Source organism: Chrysemys picta, chromosome 5 (assembly GCF_011386835.1).
Source record: "Chrysemys picta bellii isolate R12L10 chromosome 5, ASM1138683v2, whole genome shotgun sequence".
NCBI classification, from domain to species: domain Eukaryota; kingdom Metazoa; phylum Chordata; order Testudines; family Emydidae; genus Chrysemys; species Chrysemys picta.
Window position 1 is genome coordinate 2,292,825 of NC_088795.1, and position 13,784 is coordinate 2,306,608.

A 13,784-nucleotide genomic window follows, 5' to 3' on the forward strand; every position below is an offset into this window, starting at 1 on the left:
ACATTTGTAAGTCGCACTTTCACAACTGATATGAGCACTACAGTACTCATGTTAGGTGAATAGAAAAATACTACTTCTTTTGTTTATCTTTTTACAGTGCAAATATTTGTAAGGAAAAATAATATAAAATGAGCATTGTACACTATGTATTCTGTGTTGTAATTGAAATCAATATATTTGAAAACGTAGAAAACATCAAAAAATATTTAAACAATCAATATTCTATTATTGTTTAACAGTGAGACTAAAACTGCAATTAATTGCAATTATTTTTTAATCTCACGATTAATCGCAATTAATTTTGTTAATCATTTGACAGCCCTAATGAAAAGCATTTTGGTGTCATAGTGGAGAAGTAACGCAACATGAGCTTCCAGTGCAATACTGTGACAAAGAGGACCAATGAGATTCTTGGATGTATAAACAGTGAGTAGGAGCGAGGAGGTGATTTTACCTCTGTAGACGGCAGTGGTGAGACAGATACTGGAAAACCGTGCTTAGTGCTGGCACCCACATTTTAAAAAGGATGCTGAAAATTTGAAGAGGGCGCAGAGATGAATCACAAATGATTCAAGGGCTGGAAAAAATGCCTTAGTGTGAAAGACTAACAGAGCTCAGTTGCTTAGCTTGTCAAAGAGAAGATCCAGGGGTGACTTAACTACAGTGTATAAGTATCTTCATGGGAAGAAAATACTGGGTACCAAAGGACCGTTTAATTTACCAGGGGCAGGCATAACAAGAACCAATAGCTATAAGTTAACGCCAGCCAAATTCAAATTAGAATTAAAGCACACATTTTTAACAGAGAGGGTGATTGGAACAGATTACCAAGGAACGTGGTGAATTCTCCATCTCTTGAAGTCTTTAGATCACGACTGGATGACTTTCTGGAAGATATGCTTTAGTCAAACCCAAATTATAGGCAAATGAAATGTAATGCGGATAAATGTAAAGTAATGCACATTGGAAAAAATAACCCTAACTATACATACAATATGATGGGGGCTAATTTAGCTACAACTAATCAGGAAAGAGATATTGGAGTCATCGTGGATAGTTCTCTGAAGATGTCCACGCAGTGTGCAGAGGCGGTCAAAAAAGCAAACAGGATGTTAGGAATCATTAAAAAGGGGATAGAGAATAAGACGGAGAATATCCTATTGTCCTTATATAAATCCATGGTATGTCCACATCTTGAATACTGTGTACAGATGTGGTCTCCTCATCTCAAAAAAGATATACTGGCACTAGAAAAGGTTCAGAGGACAACTAAAATGATTAGGGATTTGGAATGGGTCCCATATGGGGAGAGAGTAAAGAGGCTACGACTCTTCAGCTTGGAAAGAGGAGACTAAGGGGAAATATGATAGAGGTATATAAAATCATGAGTGATGTGGAGAAAGTGAATAAGGAAATGTTATTTACTTGTTACCATAATATAAGAACTAGGGGCCACCAAATGAAATTAATGGGCAGCAGGTTTAAAACAAATAAAAGGAAGTTCTTCACACAGCGCACAGTCAATTTGTGGAACTCCTTGCCTGAGGAGGTTGTGAAGGCTAGGACTATAACAGCGTTTAAAAGAAAACTGGATAAATTCATGGAGGTTAAGTCCATTAATGGCTATTCGCCAGGATGGGTAAGGAATGGTGTCCCTAGCCTCTGTTTGTCAGAGGGTGGAGATGGACGGCAGGAGACAGATCACTTGACCATTACCTGTTAGGTTCACGCCCTCTGGGGCACCTGGCATTGGTCACTGTTGGTAGACAGGATACTGGGCTGGATGGACCTTTGGTTTGACCCAGTACAGCCGTTCTTATGTTCACAGCAGAACCCTGCTCTCTGGCAGAAACACCGGGGAGAGGGTGAGGGGGGAGAAACCCCAGTGCCCTGAGCCTCATCACCCAGACCTCCACTGCAGCCCTGGGACTGGAGGAGCTCTCACTCCCTGCTGTGCTCCAGGGCCATGGTGCGGGGACAGAGCTTCTCCGGTCTTGGGGCCGCAGAGGGGAGAAAGGGGAGAAAGGAGGAAAAGGGGTTGCAGGGCTGCAGTGGAGGGGGAGAATAGGGGGACCCTTGTGTGGAACAGCAGAGTAGACATTGCAGCACGGGCTGGAGGAGGCAGAAGGAGGGCCCCTCCCCCCCCCCCACAGTTGCTCTGGCCCCAGGAAACCTTAATCTGCCTCTGGTTATAGGGATTACTACAGGGGTAACTAAGTGAAATTCCCTGGCCTGTGTTGTGCAGAAGGTCAGAGACGATCTAACAGTCCCTTCTGCCTTAAACTCTATGAATAAAGGCAGTTTCATGAAGGAGAACGTGTATAGCTCTCTACAAGTTTAGAAATGAGAAATGGAGACCTCTATACCCTGTTGTTTTGCATTTTCCCATTACTAACAAGGAACTGGGCTGAAAGGTGAGTCAGTTTATATTAATAATTATTTCACAGTTGATAATTTTTTCACATACAAGTCAGTCTCTCCCTTAGCTCAGGTGTTGGAGCCATATCGACAGCACTCTTGCCATGGCAGTTGACCAGTGTTGGATCTGCACCATGACTAAGCAACAGAGAGCAGACTTCTACACGATTCTTGGAAGCAGCTTCATGTAAGGGGGTAAACTGCCAGAGATCCATAGCATTAACACAGGCTCCATGCTAGGAGTGGGAAAGAAATGTTTATGTTAGTAAAAAAAAAAAAAACAACCATGACAAAGATCACAAAATTTTAATAACTTTAACACTCGTTAAGTTATTTTCAAATGGAATGAAAAATTACTGATTTATCTTCATCTACCAAAATCTGAAATTTGCAATGAACTTAATTTTTAATAAGACACCTTTGCTTCAAAAAAATTCTAGTTAATTAAATTCTAATGCTTGGCTGCAGAGATTATGCGGAAAAACACATACTTAATTCAGTGGTACAGGTGTATGTCTAAAGCCCCAAAGCCCCACACCACTGAAATAATTTATTATAGGTGTGAAAATCAGGATTTCTTTTTTAAACAGAAATAAGGCTACAGCCTTAACTATGGTATGAAGTAACCATCTCTCTCCATAATTTTGCAATATTGCAATGCGTACGTATTCTTCCATTTCTCCACTTACCTTAAGTAACAATTCTGTGACTTCAAAATGTCCATACGAACATGCATTATGAAGAGGTACAAGTCCGCTAGATTAAATAAAACAAAATAAAATTACATCTCTAGGAAGCATTTTCAAAGATTTTTGAACTATTTTCATGCTGTAAAATTAGCAGATTTCAAAATCAAATGGAATCTTAACCAAATACATTTACATTTATTTCCAAAATAATGCACTGGTTAAGAATAGCATTAAAAACATTTTTGAGTAATGTAACATAGGTGTTTAATCTACCATCTATTACTGTTAAGAAATAGCACTCATTGCATTCAGAATGATCTTTCTTGCAGCCAGAAAGGGAAAAAAAGCTACATTACATTTTAATCTTGGTGAAGGCAAGTACTCTGGTCTATGTACAACCACAGTTATTTCAAATGGTATGTTAAGGGAGAAGTCCCCATATAAGGTTATCTAGCTGCTAGGTGTATTATGAAGATGTACAAATATTGTAGGCAGCGGACTGATATAATTACTCCAGACTATGGGATGAGCTGACTGCTGCATTTTTCTGAAGTTATACACTTAAAAATATATACTTGTAGAAATTTCACACCTATTTGGGGGCTATTGGAATTTCTGTACAGTAACGTCACTGGAGTCTGCACTTGAAAATGAAAGTGGTAAAGCAAATGACATGGGTCTAATCATAAGCAAAGGCTATATATAATGAGAAATCCATAAATTTGAAAACCAGGGCAAAAGTGACAAGCAATAAAACAAAATGAATTGTGTGTGCAGGTAAACCAAAATGGGACACTTTCTCATAACACAAGAACTAGGGGTCACCAAATGAAATTAATAGGCAGCAAGTTTAAAACAAACAAAAGGAAGTACTTCTTCACACAACATACAGTCAACCTGTGAAACTCTTTGCAAGAAGATGTGGTGAAGCCAAGACTATAACAGGGTTCAAAAAAGAACTAGATATATTCATGGAGGATAGTTCCATCAACGACTATTAGCCAAGATGGGCAAGGATGGTGTCCCTAACCTCTGTTTTCCAGAAGCTGGTAATGGGAGACTGGGGATGGTCACTTGAGGATTACCTGTTCGGTTCATTTCCTCTGGGGCACCTGGCATTGGCCACTGCCGGAAGACAGGATACTGGGTTAGATGGACCATTGGGCTAGATGGACCAAACATTCATATGGCATTTGTGGCTCCACAGATATGGTTGAGTATTGTACTTAGAGCAGAAGATCAACCTGTTTGTTATGTATGAAATATACCCTCTCCAAAATTACAGCACTTATTCTGAGTATCAAATAAATATTCTGAAAATTTACAAGTAAAATCATTCATTTAGGAATTTAAATTAATTTGAATTAGGTTATTTAATAAATATAGCATCCACGGTCCCTACTTATCTTAACAGAGGAACAATGCATACCCTTCAAACTTCCCAGGTAGTTAAAGATCACTAAACTCTTGAACATAAGCTACTTTTGAAGAAATGTTTTTAGAATTCTCAGTTATTTTCCATTGTTATTTTTTTATATTTGAAAGTTGAGAAATAGCGGCTGAAGAATATAAGTTTCCACATCAGAGAATTCCGCAAAAAATTGCTATCTTTCAAAATATCTGCCATCTTCTAGTGTTCTCAGTAGGACTGAGACCACCAGGTGCCCTTAGTAAAGAGGACTACTGCCCATATTCACCTGCTCTTCTTCAGTGTCCCTATCTGTCTTTTGACTGCATATTTTCTCTATCTTCCCTGGGGCAGCTTGACTTCATTCTAATTGGGACGCAATGGACAGGCATCTTAACTAGGAGCAGAGGCGGCTCCAGGCACCAGCGCAGCAAGCATGTGCCTGGGACGGAAAGCCGCTGTGAGGGCGGCAGTCAGGCGGCCTTTGGCGGCGTGCCTGCGGGAGGTCTGCCGGTCCCGCGGTTTCGGCGGCAATTCGGCAGTGGGTATGCCGAAGCCACAGGACTGGCAGATCACCTGCAGAAACACCACTGAATCCGCGTGACTGCGGACCGCCAGCAGGCATGCCGCCGAAGGCTGTCTGACTGCTGTGCTTGGGGCGGCAAAAAAACAGTCTCGCCCCTGACTAGGAGAACCCTTCGCCTGAGTCCTCGCTGAGAACAATCGGAGACAGCATACATTTGGAAAAGTGTTCATAAAAATCTAATCTAGGTCCACAAACACTAAAATATGTCAATCATAATCACATGGTGTCATTAAAGGGCAAAGTTAACGTTGTTTGGGTGCCCTAACATATCTTAATGTGTTTAGATTACTTTAAATTTAAACTTGACTCGACTCTGAATTTCCTATGTTTATAATAGTTGTTTTTGGAATAAATGCAACATATCCCTGTAATGTATACTACGGTAAGTTACTGATACCAACTCTCAAGCCACCTAGTTTGTACCTAGAATACATTTTTCAAATAGATAATTCTAACTTCAGACCATTGTTCATAAGTCTGTTTATCCTGAAATTCTCTCTTGGTTGATTAGCGTTTGGAATGGTGTAACACTATTAAAAAAAAATGCTTACCACCACATGCATGTATACAGAATATTCACCTTAAACATTATTCATTTTGAAACTTTATATACAATGCTCCATAGTTAGTTTCATAACTTCTTTGACAGAAAATAGAAGCAAATATACAGATGAAAGTGCTACAAATCAATCTCCAAATGTTCCAATAAACTTAGAATTGTTTTAGAGAGACTTTGTATATGTCTACGCTGAGTTTTGAAACACATGGCAGCAAGTTTCAGAGCCAAGGTCTATGGGCTTGCACTAGGGTGCTAAAAAAAGCAGCATCGAAGTTGAGGCTTGGGCTCTGAAGCCCAGGATGGACTACAGAGCCCAAGCTCCAGCCCGTGCTGCAATGTCTACTCTGCTGTTCTTAGCACTGTAGTGTGAGCCCGAGTCTGTAGATCCAAGATTTAAGACTTGCTGCCACAGGTTTTAAAATGTAGTATAAACATGCCCAAAGTAAACTGAGCTTTTCATTTAAGAGACCTGGGGGCTAAAGTTCTCATTTAACACTGGAGATAACATTAGATAATTACCAGAGAATTTCCCATGTTGACAGACAGATGGACAAGATGGCCTGACAGCTCCTTTTCTATAAATATAAAGTCTATAAATATAAAAGTACGCTGTTTGGGATCAAGAGTGACTTTTACTAAGTATATATACAGCACCTACAACAATAGGGTGCTGATCTTGACTACAAATAAAAAATCCCATCAGACCATCATTTAGAACCACTCTGGAAATAAATCTACAGATTCAACATACCAAGAGAACAAAAATCATGTGCCGCCCCCTCGCCCCCCGCCATAGAATTTTATATAACTACCACACTTACCATATAAGAACATAAGAATGGCCATACTGGATCAAAACAATGGCCCATCTAGCTGAATAGCCTGTCTCCTGACAGTGGCCAGTGTCAGATGGAATGAACAGAACAGGGTAATTATCAAGTGATACATCCCTGTCGTCTGGTTCTAGCTTCTAGCAGGCAGAGGTTTAGGGACACCTAGAGCATAGGGTTGCATCCCTGATCATCTTGGCTAATAGCCATTCATGGACCTACCCGCCATGAAATTACACAATTATTTTTTGAACTTTTTATATCATTGGCCTTCATAACACCCCTGGCAACGAGTTCCAAAGATTGACTGTGTGTTGTATGAAGCAGTACTTCCGTCTGTTTGTTTTAAATCTGTTGACTATTAATTTCATTGGGTGACCGCTAGTTCTTGTGCTGCATGAAGGTGTAAGTTAACACTTCCCTATTCATTTTCTCCACACCATTAGTGATATTACAGACTCACTCGTCTTTTCTAAGCTGAAGAAGGCCCAGTTTTCTTAATCTCTCCTTATCCAGAAGCTTTTCCATACCCCCAATCATTTTTGTTGCCCTTCTCTGTACTTTTTCCAACTCTAATATATTTCATTTGAGAAGGAGTAATCAGAACTGCATGCAATGTTCATGGTGTGGGTGAACCATGGATTTATGGCGAGACAATATGATGTTTTCTTTTCTTATTTTCTATCCCTTTCCCTTTCCCAATGGTTCCTAACATTTTGCTAGCTTTTTTGACTGATGCTGCACATTGCACAGATGTTTTCAGAGAACTATCCAGAATGACTCCAAGATTTCTTTCTTCAGTGGTAACAGCTAATTTAGATCCCATCATATTGTGTGTATTGTGACAGACCCAGACCAGTGGGGTACAGGAGTCTGGTAGAGGGCAAATATACTGGTCACTAGATGAGTAGCTTTCTGTTCCCTGAGACACCAGAGAAGGGGCTGCACTTGAGTAATCAGGAACCTGCTAGAACCAGTTAAGGCAGGCAGGCTAATTAGGACACCTGGAGCCAATTAAGAAGAAGCTGCTAGAATCAATTAAGGCAGCTAATCAGGGCACCTGGGTTTTAAAAGGAGCTCACTTCAGTTTGTAGTGCAAGAGTGTGAGGAGCTAGGAGCAAGAGGCGCAAGGAGCTGAGAGTGAGAGGGTGTGCTGCTGGAGGACTGAGGAGCACAAGCGTTATCAGACACCAGGAGGAAGGTCCTGTGGTGAGAATAAGGAAGGTGTTTGGAGGAGGCCATGGGGAAGTAGCCCAGGGAGTTGTAGCTGTCATGCAGCTGTTACAGGAGGCACTATAGACAGCTGCAGTCCACAGGGCCCTGGGCTGGAACCCGGTGTAGAGGGCAGGCCTGGGTTCCCCCCAAACCTCCCAATTGACCTGGACTGTGGGTTCTTCCAGAGGGGAAGGTCTCTGGGCTGCTCCCCAACCCACATGGTGAATCTCTGAGGCAAGAAAATCCGCCAATAAGCGCAGGACCCACCAAGATAGAGGAGGAACTTTGTCACACTGGTGTCAGGGGTGGGATCTTGGGGTGCACAGCACGGCGGAAGAAGGAGGGTGATTTAAAAAAAAAAAAAAAAAGGGAAGGGTTTATTTTTTTTTCACCACAATGGATGACGTAGTGTGGGCACTGATACAAGCTACGGCGGCCAGCAGGAGGCTACCTGTGTCCAGGCAGCTGCCCAACAGGAGGCAGTGCGGCTGCAGCAAGAGACTAATCACCTGCTGATGGACCAGGCTGCTCAAGACCGAGCTATGTTGCGGGAACTGGTAAACCAGGTAAAGTCCCTTACAGAGCTGAATCGTGGCCATGATGGGACGGGGCTCATACGGGCTAGGCATTGGCTGCAGAAAATGACACGGGAGGATGATGTAGAGGCATACCTTCTGTCCTTTGAGAGGACAGCCCTACAGGAGGCCTGGCCTCGAGATCAGTGGTCTGGCATCCTTGCCCCATTCCTGTGTGGGGAGGCCCAGAAGGCCTACCATGATCTGCCTGAAGAGGCTGCGGCAGACTACCCCCAGCTGAAAGCAGAGATCCTGGCCAGATCTGGGGTAACGACAGCAGTGCGGGCCCAGCAGTATGACGGTTGGAGGTACCAGGAAGACAAAACCCCGTGATCCCAATTGTATGACCTCATCCATCTCGCACGAAAGTGGTTGCAAACAGAGTCCCGGAGTCCGGAAGAGATACTAGCGGTTCTGGTCATCGACCGATACATGAGGGGACTACCACCAGACCTTCATGCCTGGGTAAGCCAGAACAAACCCTCCACCTATGACGAGGTTGTCGCCCTGGCAGAGAGGCGAAGGACAGCGAGGGAGCTGACCCGACCAGTTAAGGAAGATGCACCCCGGGTTAAACTAGCAGCACCAAGCCCTAAAGTTCGGGTGATTGGGCCACCAGGAGGGCCCAGGTGGAAAAAGAGAGAGGCTAAAGGCCCATCAGAGGCCACAAAGAGTCAGAGCACTGAGGGAGAAGAGGATCGTGATGTTAGACTGCCCAAACCAAGAGACCGGGGAACGCCTAGGGCTCCATACAGATGTTATGCCTGCGGGGAGTGGGGACACATAGCTGCACAGTGTCCCAATGCTGAGGAGCCTATGCAGTGTAACCTGGGGAACTGGGCAGATCCATGCTCCCTAATCCACCTTGTGGGGGTCTCACTAACCCCACGTATGTATACCAGACCAGTGAAACTAAATGGGGTAGGGACCACGGCACTGGTTGATTCGGGGAGTGCTATCATGCTTATCTCAGGGAAGCTCGTGAAGTGTAATCAGCTGCTACAGGTTAAACGTACGGGGATAACATGTGTCCATGGGACAGTTAGCTACTACCCCACCATCCCAATAAAAATCGAGATCCAAGGGAACACTACTGAGGTAGCAGCAGGTGTAGTCCCTAAACTCCCATACCCGGGGCTCATAGGGAGGGATTTCCCAGGGTTTGGAAACTTACTCCCAGTAGGGGACTGGAGAAAGATGGGGACCCAAAAATTGGTGAGGCATCCACAGCAGATGGTCAACCCCCAATCTTTTCTGAAATATCCCCAGATTTGTTCTCTACTCCCAGACAGGGTAGAAAGACAAAAAGGGAAAGAAGAGCAGCTAACACCTTGGAAACCTGAATACTGACCCAAAGCCAGAGGGTTGCTCTTGTAGGTAGGCAGACCCACGCAGCTGAAAAGGAGGCCACGCAGGAGGAAGAAGCACCTGAATCTGACCCCCACCCTAATGCTTCTGAACCAGTAGAGGCAACAGAGACTGGGCCCCTAGACCTTGGGCAGATTAGCCCCGGGAGAGGAAATTTTGGACGGGACCAGGCAGAAGATCCAAGGTATGATAACATTAGGAAGGAGGTGACTGAAATAGATGGGGTCCCCGTGGAAGGGAAAACCCAGGGACCAGGACCCTACTTCATAATGAAGAAGGATCTCTTATACCGGGTTGCACCAATACAGGGGCAGAAGGTACAGCAGATCCTAGTACCTCAAAACCACCAGAACGCTGTATTAAGTCTTGCTCATAGTCATCTTTTTGGGGGGCATTTGGGGGTAGAGAAGACCCTGGCACGAGTCCTACGATGGCTCTTCTGGCTCGGAATACAAGAAGAAGTGCGGAGGTACTGTGCCTCCTGCCCGGAGTGTCAGCTACACAGTCCCCGTCCCCACTTGAGAGCACCTTTAGTACCCCTTCCCATCATAGAGGTCCCCTTTGAGCGAATAGCCATCGACCTAGTGGGACCCCTGGAGAAGACAGCTCGGGGACACCAATATATACTTGTTGTTTTGGACTATGCTAATCGCTACCCAGAAGCCGTACCCCTGCGGAACACGGCCTCTAAAACTATAGCCAAAGAACTGGTGGGGATCTTTGCCCGAATGGGGCTACCGAAGGAGATATTAACCGACCAAGGAACCCCATTTATGTCGAAGCTAATGAAGGACCTCTGTACGCTGCTCCATATACATACCCTGAGAACTTCGGTCTACCATCCACAGACTGATGGGTTGGTAGAAAGGTTTAACCGAACCCTCAAGGCTACGCTAAGGAAGGTGGTAAGTCGGGACGGGAAGGATTGGGACACCCTACTACCCTACCTTAGGTTCGCTATCCGGGAAGTACCTCAGGCCTCAACTGGGTTTTCCCCCTTCGAGTTATTATATGGGCGTCACCGCCGTGGCATACTAGATATCGCCAAAGAGATCTGGGAAAAGGAACCCAATGAGGTGAGAAATATAATAGAGCATGTAATGCAGATGCGAGACCGGATAGCCCGGGTTACCCCTATTGTACGGGAACATTTGGAGAAGGCACAAGAGGCCCAGCAAACCCATTACAATCGCCAGGCAAAAGTGCGACAGTTCCAACCAGGGGATCGGGTTATGGTGTTGGTACCCACGACAGAAAGCAAGCTTCTGGCCCAATGGCAGGGGCCCTATGAGGTGGTTGAACCTGTGGGGGAAGTAACCTACAAGGTGTGGCAGCCAGGATGCAGAAAACAAGAACAGATTTATCACGTTAACCTTCTGAAATTCTGGCATGCACAAGAGGCATGCACAACGGTCCAAAAAGACCTAACCCAGGAAAACAAGCCTTCCAAACAGGTGAGAGTGTCTCCTGATTTAACACCAGACCAGAAGAATGGGGTGTCTCAGATGATCTTCCGGAACCAAGATGTGTTCTCGACAAAACCGGGTCGAACAACCGAGACATATCACCACATCGTCACGAACCCTGGGGCCAGAGTAACAATGAGGCCCTGTCGGGTGCCAGCGGCAAAAAGGGAGGAAATAAAAGCAGAAGTAAAAAAAATGCTGGAGTTGGGGATCATCGAAGAATCCCACAGTCAGTGGTCCAGCCCAATCGTGCTGGTGCCCAAACCTGATGGCACCACAAGATTTTGCAATGACTTCCGGCGACTAAACGAAGTATCCCTGTTCGACGCGTACCCCATACCTCGCATAGATGAGCTAGCGGACCATCTGGGTAATGCCCGGTACTTGACTACCCTAGACTTGACAAAGGGGTACTGGCAGATTCCCCTTGCAGAAGACGCAAAGGAAAAGACTGCGTTCTCTACACCAAAGGGTCTTTTTCAATATACTGTCCTCCCTTTTGGATTACATGCGGCCTCAGCTACCTTCCAGTGCCTCATGGACAAGCTATTACGCCCGCATAACAGTTATGCTGCTGCCTACTTGGACGATGTGGTCATTCATACCCCAGATTGGGAAACCCACCTGGAGAAGATGGAGGCAGTCCTCGATACCTTCAGGCGAGCTGGCCTTACAGCAAACCTTGCCAAGTGCGCTGTAGGGTTTACAGAGGCCAAATATCTTGGCTACATTGTAGGTAAAGGTTTGGTAAAACCCCAAGTGAACAAGTTAGAGGCCATCCAAAATTGGCCCCGACCAAGTCACAAGAAACAAGTCCGGGCGTTCCTAGGTGTGGTGGGGTATTACCGACGATTTATCCCCCACTTTGCCACAAGGGCAAGCCCCCTGACAGACCTAGTGAAAGCCCGTGGACCTGATCTGGTGAGATGGTCTGACGCAGCAGAGGAAGCATTCACAGACCTACGGACTGCCCTCTGCAGTAACCCCGTACTGATAGCCCCTGATTTCACCAAGGAGTTTATCCTGCAGACGGATGTTTCGGAAGTAGGGTTGGGGGCCGTTCTATCACAGATGGTCAGGGAGGAGGAACACCCAATTCTATACTTCAGTCAGAAACTCCTTCCAAGGGAACAAAAATATGCAGAGGTGGAGAGAGAATGCCTCGCTGTAAAATGGGCCATGGAAACATTGCGCTACTACCTGCTTGGGCGCAGATCTGTCCTCGTGACCGACCATGGCCCTCTTCAATGGATGCAGCGGAACAAGGAGAAGAACACAAGGGTGACCAGATGGCAGGGCCGTAGCAACAAAGAACGTGGCCCCCTCCGAACATATGTCCGGGTGGGGCCCCTTACAATGCAGAAACTGGAATGCGGTATTTATTTTATACAATATACAGGGTTCATATTATGTATACATAGGATTACAGTGTACATGTATTCCGTATTTACGCAAAGCGCTTCTTTCGAGCCTTGTTCTCTGCAAATTGGTTAATCAATGCGTCATAGTTCAGAGATCTGGCAATCTTGTTTTCGATTGAGATAACTGCAAGCGCAGAAAGCCTGTCATCTGTCATGGTTGAGCGCAGGATATTCTTGATCAGTTTCATTCTGCTGAAGCTCCTTTCAGCACCAGTGACAGTAACTGGTGTGGTCAGAAGAATTCTGATGCAAATGCAAAGATTCGGATATATCTCCTGAAGGCTGTTCTTGTATATGTACGTTAAAAAATTGTTTGCCATGACAAGTCCTCTCTCTTTCTCGATGACATAAATAAAACGATTCAATTCCATTATGAGTTCGTTGGCATCAACGTCTCCCATTTTTCTTTCAAAATTTTTGTTGTGATTCTCCAGTTCATTTTCTCTGTGACACTGCTTCAGGCTGTTAGCGTTGTACAGAAATCCAAACAACTTATACCACTCCACGAGTTGGTCAAATCGCGACGAAACAGAAGATATGGCCTGATCAGTGAGAACAAGAAAGAACTGTGATTTGAATTTTTTCTTCGGCAGAAAGACGACTCGAATCATCAGCACATCGTAATCAAACATTCTCTTCTTACGTCACACCCTGGTTTCTGGAAACACCTGCTCAATACCCATATGCTCTGCTATTTCACATGCATTTGTGACCACAGAGATATATCCTGTATTTCGATAGTCTTCCAAAAACTTCTTTGTAGCACCGACTTCTGCCTGCAGTACGTCAATTGACACATCTGGTGACTGAATTAATTTGCTGGTTTTATTGACGTGAAATAGTATATCGTACCACGTGTACACAGTCAGAACAAAAGGCCACGTAGTAACATGGTCTAAAAGCGCACCGGCTTCCGTTGCTGTATTGCCATCTTTCTTTTCGAGCACATATTCTCGCAAAGATGACAAAGCATTGCACAATTCTTCAAGGTGATAACGCAATGGCTTCACAGCATCAATTCTCGACTCCCAACGAGTGACGGTAACCCTTTAACAGATATTGGCATATGTTCTTGAAGTATATCCCAATGTGAAGGAGAAGAAGAAAAGATAACGTATATTCTGTGAATCAGACCGAAAAAGTCAACGGCATATTTCGATGATTTTGCCGTGTCTGAGATCACAAGATTCCAAGTGTGAGCTCCACATGGTACATACAAGGCACAGTCATTTATTTCTAGCATGCGGGC

At 44.7% G+C, this 13,784-nt stretch overlaps 1 protein-coding gene across 2 annotated transcripts in view; it reads right to left on the reverse strand.

The window, feature by feature from the left end:
- The window catches only part of TNKS (tankyrase), a 320,206-nt gene that overhangs the window by 106,432 nt on the left and 199,990 nt on the right, over nt 1-13,784 (reverse strand). For both annotated transcript variants that reach the window (XM_065597440.1, XM_065597439.1), the window contains exons 7-8: nt 3,108-3,174; nt 2,468-2,654 (exon numbers count right to left, since the gene is read on the reverse strand). In XM_065597440.1, coding sequence (XP_065453512.1) covers nt 2,468-2,654; nt 3,108-3,174 — 254 coding nt within the window. The remainder of the gene's footprint in view (nt 1-2,467; nt 2,655-3,107; nt 3,175-13,784) is intronic.